The following is a 10,269-nucleotide window of genomic DNA, read 5'->3' on the forward strand; positions in this document are numbered from 1 at the left end:
GCACTTTAATATGGTATATCATTTGTAGCATAATGTGTGTTTTTACAAATTAGTCAATTTGATAGATCGGTAGAATTATTGTTCTATGTTTAATAAACGCAGTAATCTGAGGTTCCGATATGGTTGCAATTAACTTTGGCAGTTTTCGTGCTAGGACAGCCTTTTATGCACCATTTTAAAGCATTAAAACTGCCATTTGTTTTGGTATATAATTTATTGCATAATGTATTTTTAGAAAATGGCCAATTGGATAAATCGATAGAATTATTTTCCCAGGTTTAAAAAGGCGGTAATTTGAGGTTCCGATATGGTTGTGAATAACTTTGATAGTTTTCATGCTATGACAATCATTTATGAATCATTTTAAAGCATTATGATTGCACTTTAATTTGGTATGTCATTTGTGGCATAATGTGTTCGTCTAAAAAATGGTCAATTTGATAGATCCGTAAAATTATTGTTCTATGTATCAAATGCAGTAATCTGAGGTTCCGATATGGCTGCAATTAACTTTGGCAGTTTTCGTGCTAGGACAGTCGTTTATGCACCATTTTAAAGCATTGAAATTGCTGTCTGTTTTGGTATATAATTTATTGCATAATGTATTTTTAGATAATGGCCAATTGGATAAATCGATAGAATTATTTTGCCGGGTTTAAAAAGGCGGTAATTTGAGGTTCCGATATGGTTGTGAATAACTTTGAAAGTTTTCATGCTATGACAGTCGTTTATGCATCATTTTAAAGCATTGTAATTGCACTTTAATTTGGTATATCATTTGTGGCATAATGTGTTTGTCTAAAAAATGGTCAATTTGAAGGATCGGTAGAATTGTCTATGTTAAAAACTATGTTTAAAAACGCTGTGGTTTGAGGTTTCGATATGGTTGCAAATAACTTTGACAGTTTTCATGCCAGGACAATCGTTTATGCATCATTTTAAAGCATTACAGTTGCACCTTGTTTTGATGTATAATTTGTGGCAAAATGAATTTTTACAAAAATTGGATAGATCGGTATTTATTGGTACAGGTTTAGAAATGCGGTAATTTTTGCGCCGCGATATGGTTTCAAATATCTTTTATAGTTTTCATGTTATTGCAGTCGTTCATATATCTTTTTATTGCATTATAGTTGCCATTTGTTTTGGTATATAATTTATTGCATAATATATTTTTAGAAAATGGCCAATTGGATAGGTCGGTAGAATTATTTTCACAGCTTTAAAAACGCGGTAATTTAAGGTTCCGATATGGCTGCAAGTAACATTGACAGTTTTCACGCTATGACAGTCATTTAGGCATCATTTTAAGGCATTATGATTGCACTTTATTATGGTATATTATTTGTAGCATAATGTGTGTTTTTACAAATATGCCAATTTGATATATCGGTAGAATTATTGTTCTATGTTTAATAAACGCTGAGGTTAAGATAAGTTTTCTTGCTAGGACAGTCGTTTGTGCACCATTTTAAAGCATTAAAATTGCCATTTGTTTTGGTATATAATTTATTGCATAATGCATTTATACAAAATGGCCAATTAGATAAATCGTTAGAGTTATTTTCCCAGGTTTAAAAAGGCGGTAATTTTTTTGTTGAAAATAATAGTAGAAAAATTGTATGAAAAGTATATGTGATTTTAGTTTAGGATTTTTTTTCATCACGTAGGCTATGGTTTTGGAAATTTTGATTGTTAGATAGTTTTAGGCACTGAACACTAAGAAGTGAAACGCTGTCATTTTTTTACAACAACAACGTTACGCTCTTCTCACAGATGAGTTCTGTGTAACTCCAACACATATGTAAGAAACTTACTCTCTCTCCAAACTTCAAATCTTTGTCGCGAAAATTCGTGGCTTATAGAACTTGAAAATATTTTTCATCACTTAACGTTATATTTTATTATTTTTTTGCACACTTTAAATATATTTAATAGCCCGAAAAGATTCAATTTTTTACAAACGAAAAAAAATATTTTTTATTTTTTTGACATTTAATTTTTGTTGTTGAAATTAAAACGAAAAAAGAACAATGTTGTAAATTTTCGTATGGTACAAGAAAAAAATATTTCAACTAACTTAATTATTATTTCAATATTGCAGATTAAAAAGCAAAGATACGTTCATATATAATGTTTATAGATAAATTATGTTGCAAAATATTTAAAGAAATCTTTTAAAATATAAATTCAAATGAAATATTTTTTTTTTTTTTAATTTTTAAATCCGATTTTTTGCAACTATGTTGGCTTGAGAATTCTACTAATACATTCTTAGAGTTAGGTACCGACTGACAGTAGACTTAGGTACTTTTTGACAGCGTTTCACTTCTTATTTATTCTTTGGTTTTAGGTTTGTAGGAAATTATTCATTATAGTTTTGATTGTTAAATTGTTCGGTTGAAAAGTCTAAAAATAGTTGTGTGTAATGTAGTGTAATATTGTGCCTTGAAAATGGAAGAAAAAGGATATTCTGAGTAAATTAATAGTGGAAAAAAAGGACGAAAGTAAAAGGATAGTTTAAAATATCGGAGGATAATGAAAAAGGATAATTTTGACGAACATGAGTGAAAATTAAGTGTTAAAATGAGCATAGTGGAATATAAAGTGAAATTAAATGAAAAGTATTTGAAAATTATTAGAAGGAAGGATATTTTCAATAAGTAAAACTAAGAAAAGGATATTTTCCAAAGGAAAATTTTGTACAACTATGCCTCGAAAATTTTTTAAAATAATATGTGTATAACGTTGAAATAAATGAAAATTATATATGTATAACATAACTTAAAGCATAAACTGAAAGTGAAATTAATAATTTTTACACACGGAATAGAACAAACTGAACAGTGATGCAAATTTACAATATATAATTAAAATTTCTATGTTTGGATAAATATTTAAAGTTTTTCTAAATTTTAATGAAAATGAAAGTTATATGAATCGAACGAATAAAATGGAAACAAACAAAAAATAACGGTATAAAGCACCAATTAACGAACAATAAGATGTGCCTTATATCTTCTGAAATTGGATCGAGAATTTTGGATCAAATGTAAAGCTAACCTGTGACTAACTTGTGAAGATTGGATGAACGTATAAATTTAAATGCTGTAAGAAAATAATTAATCATATTTTAAATGTTGATATCTAAAAGTTTTTTTTTTGTTAAATTTTGTTTTGTTATAAATTTGAATAATTCTTATTTAATTATTTTGTTTTTAAATTAGAAATTCTAATTTAATTGATTTTCTTAATTTGAAAATGTTTTTATTTTGTTTATCTTATTAAATAATGTAAGGATGGAAAAATATTTATTGTTCTGTAGACCATTGTCTTTGTGATGAGGATATGTACATATCGTCGTTGCAGCCAATGTATGTAAGTTTTTCTTTGTAAATTTTTAATTTTCTCTTAATTTTTTTTGGTAAATAACTTTTTGAATTTCTGAGTTGTTAAAAGATAAATATGGAAATAACTTTGATTTTTAATAAGTTTTGTATATTAATTTTTGGTTATTTTTATTTAAATTAAATAAATGAATTGCCTGTTACTTTCGGATATTTAAAGGAAAATATGGTGCATTTAATCTTTTTATTTGAGTTGTGGAGATGAAGTACGATAGACGGATTAAAATTGCAGAAAAGTAAGTTTATTAATTAGGGATTATATTAAATAATTAAAATATAATCATGGTGGTATATTTACCAAAAGGGAGGGCAATTATTATGGGTGTTAACACCAAAACCCAATCAGATATTCAGGTTTTTCGGACAATAGTAACTCATTGATCAGAACCCAAAGAACGTAACGCAATGACGTTACAATTTAGGCATCATTTTAAATCATTATGATTGCACTTTAATATGGTATATCATTTGTAGCATAATGTGTGTTTTTACAAATTGGTCAATTTGATAGATCGGTAGAATTATTGTTTTATGTATCAAATGCAGTAATCTGAGGTTCCGATATGGTTGCAATTAACTTTGGCAGTTTTCGTGCTAGGACAGTCGTTTGTGCACCATTTTAAAGCATTACCATTTGCCATTTGTTTTCGTATATAATTTATTGCATAATGTATTTTTAGAAAATGGCCAATTGGATAGATCGGTAGTATTATTTTCCCAGGTTTAAAAAGGCGATAATTTGAGGTTCTAATATGGTTGTGAATAACTTTGACAGTTTTCATGCTATGACAGTCATTTATGCATCATTTTAGAGAATTATGATTGCACTTTAATTTGGTAGATCATTTGTGGCATAATGTGTTCGTCTAAAAAATGGTAAATTTGATGGATCGGTAGAATTATTGTTCTATGTTTAAAAGCGCTGTGATATGAGGTTTCCATATGGTTGCAAATAACATTGACAGTTTTTATGCCAGGACAATCGTTTATGCATCATTTTAAAGCATTACAGTTGCACTTTTTTCGGTGTATAATTTGTGGCGTAATGAGTTTTTTCAAAAATAGGATAGATCGGTATACTTATTAGTACAGGTTTAGAAATGCGGTAATTTAAGGCTCCGATATGGTTGCAAATATCTTTTATAGTTTTCATGTTATTGCAGTCGTTTATATATCTTTTTATTGCATTATAGTTGCCATTTGTTTTGGTATATAATTTATTGCATAATATATTTTTAGAAAATGGCCAATTGGATAGATCTGTAGAATTATTTTCACAGCTTTAAAAATGCGGTAGTTTGAGGTTCCGGTATGGCTGCAAATAACATTGGCAGTTTTCACTCTATGACAGTCATTTATGAATCATTTTAAAGCATTTTGATTGCACTTTAATATGGTATATCATTTGTAGCATAATGTGTATTTTTAGAAATTGGTCAATTTGATAGATCGGTAGAATTATTGTTCTATATTTAATAAATGCAGTAATCTGAGGTTCCGATATGGTTGCAATTAAGTTTGGCAGTTTTCGTGCTAGGACAGTCGTTTATGCACCATTTTAAGGCATTAAAATTGCCATTTGTTTTGGTATATAATTTATTGCATAATTTTTTTTTTAGAAAATGGCCAGCCAATTGGATAGATCGGTAGAATTATTTGCCCAGGTTTAAAAAGGTAATTTGAGGTTCCGATATGGTTGTGAATAACTTTGAAAGTTTTCATGCTATGACAGTTGTTTGGGGCCAAATCGGGAATCCCGGTTGTTACCTCTTAGTTGCTGAGCTGGTTCCTAGGTGCTGGTTGTTGGCAAACTGTCTCCGGCAGCCGTCCAGTTGGTTTTCTCTTGATGCGGCAGGTCAGGGCCAACTGTGTTTTTATATACACACAAACACTTGTTGTGTTACCAAAAAAACAACCCTTATTTTTATTTTATTAAAAAGCTTTGTTTACTTCTTTTGTTTTGTATTTCTGTTTATTTTATTTAAGTTCACTTTTCCTTTTGTTTTTATTTAATTAAATTTTAATTTTATTTTAATTCTTAAACTTTTATTTTATTTCAATTTCTTTTAATAATTTTGCACTTGTTGTCTGTCCGGTGGTTGAAAAGCAATAAGAATAAAAAATGTGTCAAGCCCTTTGACGTAGAGAGCAACGCAAACTCACCACACTAAAGTGGGGAGTTGCCATACAATGCATATTGTTCTAGCGATTTTACACATAGAGAAAATATAAACTATGTGTTACACTAGACAGACACAAACATACCGCCCACCTTGCAACAGTAGTGCAAAATATAAAATCAAATACAAAATTAGATATAAGTTATATAACAAATTCAATTATCTTATCTAGAGTAACAAATTAACATTTTAAGTTCATTATTGTTAATTTTAAAAAAGGAATAACAAAAGTTAACAAATATAATTAACATATGAGAACAATTCAAGTATATAAAAAAAATTAGTACATTATACACTTTTCTTTAAGAGCATGCAATTCAAATGTTTTTACGTGTAATAAACGTCACTGTAAATAATACTTTAAAGCCTTTTGAGGGCAACAAATTATAGCATAATTCAGGTTCTTTTGACACCTTCTCCAAAATATGCTATGCCGAATATGGTATTCTGGGCATATAGTTGTCCTCGGCGACTCATAGCTGGTCCAATTAGAATTATGCTCATAGTATCAGCTCCTAGGATAAGCTGGTAAGGGCAACTAATATGCCAGTGTACGTCCGCATTGGCACGGTCTACAGTTGTTGGACGTGGATATTTGTCTGCTCGCTCCACATTAACGATGTCAGTACGTCCTTTAGAAATCCGTAAGCCCAGTTCTTCGACTTCACGTTTCATGATTGCTGACCTGGCCGCTGTTGGATCTATTAATGCTCTAATGAAGACGTCAGTATCATGATTGGTGACTACCCGTATCAACGCGGCCCTGAGGCAAAGGGTGCAACCAAGTATTATGGTCCTGCATACAGCGACGGCACCGATTTATACTTCTACAATTCGCTCGGCTGTTAGCTCCACGGGCATCACATTAAAACGTGAACACTGCCGTATGGCGATTACAAAGCGGGCAACCATAATCGGTGTTGTAGTCCATTTTTTTAATCTAGAAGTTTAAATTAGCAACTTTATTTTAGATAAGGTGATATTGAATTATTAATCAGTGCAATTAGGGAGTAAAACTAATTTGTGTATCGGTCAAGTGATTACGCCATTTTGAGTTTTAAGGTCAGCCACTCGAACTTTACCGTCAGAACCATGATAAACTTTTACAACACCACCTAAGCGCCATTCAGTTGGACAACAAGGTTCACTTTTAAAAACAACGAGGTCATTTTCTTTTAAGTCTATTTGGGAACTTTTCCATTTATTACGCTTGTGCAACACTTTTAAATATTCGTCTTTCAGCGGTGACAAATTTCTTGCTGCAATGCTTTGATTTTTCGCCCACGGTTTACTATACTAATTGCCGAGCTGAGCTCTTCAGGTTCAGCAGGAGTAAGAATAGCAGAGCCTATTAAAAAATGAGCAGGAGTAAGAGCGGACAAATCATCGATGCTGTCGGACGTAGGGCCAAGAGGACGCGAATTGAGACACGATTCTATCTTTGCCAAAAGTGTCGAAAACTCTTCAAACGTATATTTCATTTTTCCAGCTGACTTTTTAAAGTGCATTTTTAAACTTTTTACTCCTGCCTCCCACAATCCTCCCATATGAGGAGCTGCTGCAGGAATAAAGTGCCACATAAGATGTTGATGACCATAATTTTCTACTGCCGAATCACGTAATTCTTTTATATGTTTTTCGAAGTTATTTTCAAGTTCTCTTGCAGCGCCAACAAAATTTCTTCCATTATCAGAGAAAATGCGACTAGGGCAACCACGACGAGCAACAAATCGAGCCAAAGCTGCTAGAAATGCAGGAGTGGACAAATCGCTAACGGCCTCAATGTGAATCGCCTTAGTAGAGAAACAAACAAATAGACACACGTAGCCTTTAGTGATACGGCAATATCGACCAGTGAAACTTTTGATTTCAAATGGGCCGGCAAAATCAACACCTGTGTTAGTAAAAGGGCGACTTAAAGTAGTTCTTTCTTCAGGTAGCACTGCCATGATCTGATTTTGAAGCTTTTTTCTATGTATAACGCAGATTTTACAGTTGTGGATGACCGTTTTTATTACATTTTTAGCCTTTATAATCCAACACTCCTAGCGTACGACATTTAGGACTAAACGAGGGCCTCCATGTAAGACCATATTGTGGACAAACTCAACGTAAAGTCCTGCTAATATACTAGTATATGCAAGTATTACGGGATGTCGTTCATTGTATGACAAACATTTTGTAGAGCCAAGACGACCATTAGCACGAATAATACCATTTTTGTCTAAGAAAGGCGTAAGCGTTAATAAAGGACTACGAGAGTCAATTTTCTTTTTCGATGACAGACAACTAAACTCACTAGAAAAGTGCGACTGTTGAGAGAGAAAAAATAGCCGATTTCGTACAAATACAAGTTCTTGAGCCGAAATTCTAACAGTTACGTAATTATAGCTTTTACGTCTGCTTTTGCTCGCAAGATTAAAAAATCTAAATATATAAGCAATAACATGATATGCTCTGGGCAAACTTGAGGAACGGTCCAGTATATCTTCTCGTTCAGCGGATCTCGCAATATTAACTTGGACTTGTTTCGATTCTTCTACTGTTTCGAATTCTAATGGACCTTCGGGCCACGACGATTTGTTTAATCTGTGTAACGCGCGGCTTAGATCTTCAATATTTGTTTTGACAAGAGTTTCAGAAAATCCTATTAAAATTAAAGTTATGAGGCATAAACGATGTTAAATTCCCAGCTAGCTAAAGGAATCGGTTGTGTAGTTCTTAACCCAATTTTACACGCGTATACATATAATTATACTTCATATGCCACCAAAGTATAATTAAAGTAAATAAACAAATATAGTCAGGCAAGATGTTGGCCATAAGGGGTGCACTTTTCCCTCCCGTTTTATCTGCTATAAAACACCAATGACATTCTATACACCCTAAATATTCCACGAATGTCCCTAAATAGCTTACACTATCATTTCCTATTTAGATTTGAAATCATTTGTCATTCCCATAATTTAGAAAACTTTAGCAAATCATTATTTTAATTCAAATAATTAAATCAAACTTTATTAGGAAAAATATTTCTTTGTTTAATTTATATTCTAGTTTAACATTCATTTATATGTATAAGTAGAAACGAAAAATCTTATTTAAAAATTTAGCTATTTGAGGAATTCATTCTTTTAAACGAATGTTTTACTTATAAGATTTTACAAAGTAATAAAATAAGAAAAGAAGTAAAGCAAAAAAAATAATAAACAAAATCTCATTGCACTTTGAAAAATAGCGGAATGCAATGGAATGAGATATAATTTAAATAAAATATAATGCAAAAATTAAGAGTAAGAGTAATTATTATGATTTTTACTTACAAATCATGTTGTTGTAGAAATATACCTCTTTTAATGTTTCGATTCGATTTCGTTTCCAATGATGGGCCCAGCAAGGAATGAAGAGGAATAAGCTGACTGATTTGGAAAATACTAGCTAAAGAAAAATCATAATAATATGTAATTGCTCTCAACTTAAGATACTTTTAAAAAAAATAAGTAAAGAAAAAAAAATGTACTTATTATGTAGGGTTAGCCATACGAAAAAAATATTTAGAAAACAATAAAATATAAGTAAAATAGAAAATTCTTAAATATTAGTAGAGTTATTACATTAATATTTAATTATATTGAATATTTTTAAGGAAATATATAATATATGTAGATTTAATTAAATTATAAAAAAAAAAATAGTTTAATATTTAGTTTTAATTTTTGATATTTAGACAAATTAGATAATTATGCTGTTAAAATTTCATTACCATATTTATACTTTTTTTTTTAAATTTATGAAAATTATAAAAGTCATACATATTTATGTATCAATAAATTTAGATTTTTATACTGTATAAACTGATATTTTCTATATAGATTCTTGGTAAATAATATTTGTTATAGTTATTAATAGTAATTCATCGGATGTTAATAATTTATAGTTCAATGTTTAAGAATAATATATGTATATTAAATTAGTTAGATTAATATAGTATTATATGCTTATTTCCAAATGTGTGTTTTTTATATACTCAAATATAGCAAATTTTTGAAGATGACCATAAAACTGAACTGGTTCTCTTATGTAAGATATGATCAGACACGTTCTGGCAAATGAGCAGGTCATGTGGGCTGGTTATGCAACGATTTGTTCCAGAACTTTCCGCGTTGGTTATGTAAATCTGAATTAAACTATTCTGATTTTATGAAATGTTGGGAACTTTTTATGGGCAAAATACCAGTGGCTACGTTAACTTGGCAGATGTGTTACGTAAGGAATTGTTCGTTTGGGAACTTTTCTTAGCGTAGGGAAATTTAGCTCCACACGCTTATTAGCTATTTATTTAGTTCCTGTATTGGAAAATTATTAATTTGATTAAGAAATGCATATAAAATTAGTTATTTTTTATAGCGTTATTACCTTTTGATAATTTTCTTATTAACACACTTTTTAGTATAAAAATTAACAAATTTTTGTTCTTTAAACAAATTTTAAGAATTTTTTTGATCTTTTGAATTTTAACAAATTTTAACCAATCTTGTATTTTTCACAAATAACTTTAATTTTGGAATTCAAATTCATAATGATTTATGCCAAGATTGCAAAACAACTTGAAGCTTGTTTTTTTTAAGTCGTAATAAAAGTAAACGGTATTAAATATTTCAAATATTTTAAATATTTGTTAT

General features: G+C 30.1%; 1 protein-coding gene across 1 annotated transcript; it reads right to left on the bottom strand.

Annotated features, from left to right (window-relative positions):
* Window positions 1–6,825: 6,825 nt before the first annotated feature.
* On the bottom strand, window positions 6,826–7,536 carry LOC111689618. Its single transcript, XM_046947836.1, has one exon. The coding sequence runs from the start codon at window positions 7,534–7,536 to the stop codon at window positions 6,826–6,828; it is 711 nt and encodes a 236-aa protein (XP_046803792.1).
* Window positions 7,537–10,269: the final 2,733 nt, after the last annotated feature.

This window comes from Lucilia cuprina, chromosome 4 (assembly GCF_022045245.1).
Source record: "Lucilia cuprina isolate Lc7/37 chromosome 4, ASM2204524v1, whole genome shotgun sequence".
Lineage (NCBI taxonomy): Eukaryota > Metazoa > Arthropoda > Insecta > Diptera > Calliphoridae > Lucilia > Lucilia cuprina.

Bases quoted from the DNA above. Each gene is read 5' to 3' on its own strand.
- LOC111689618 (XM_046947836.1), bottom strand. From the start codon at position 7,536: ATGGCAGTGCTACCTGAAGAAAGAACTACTTTAAGTCGCCCTTTTACT.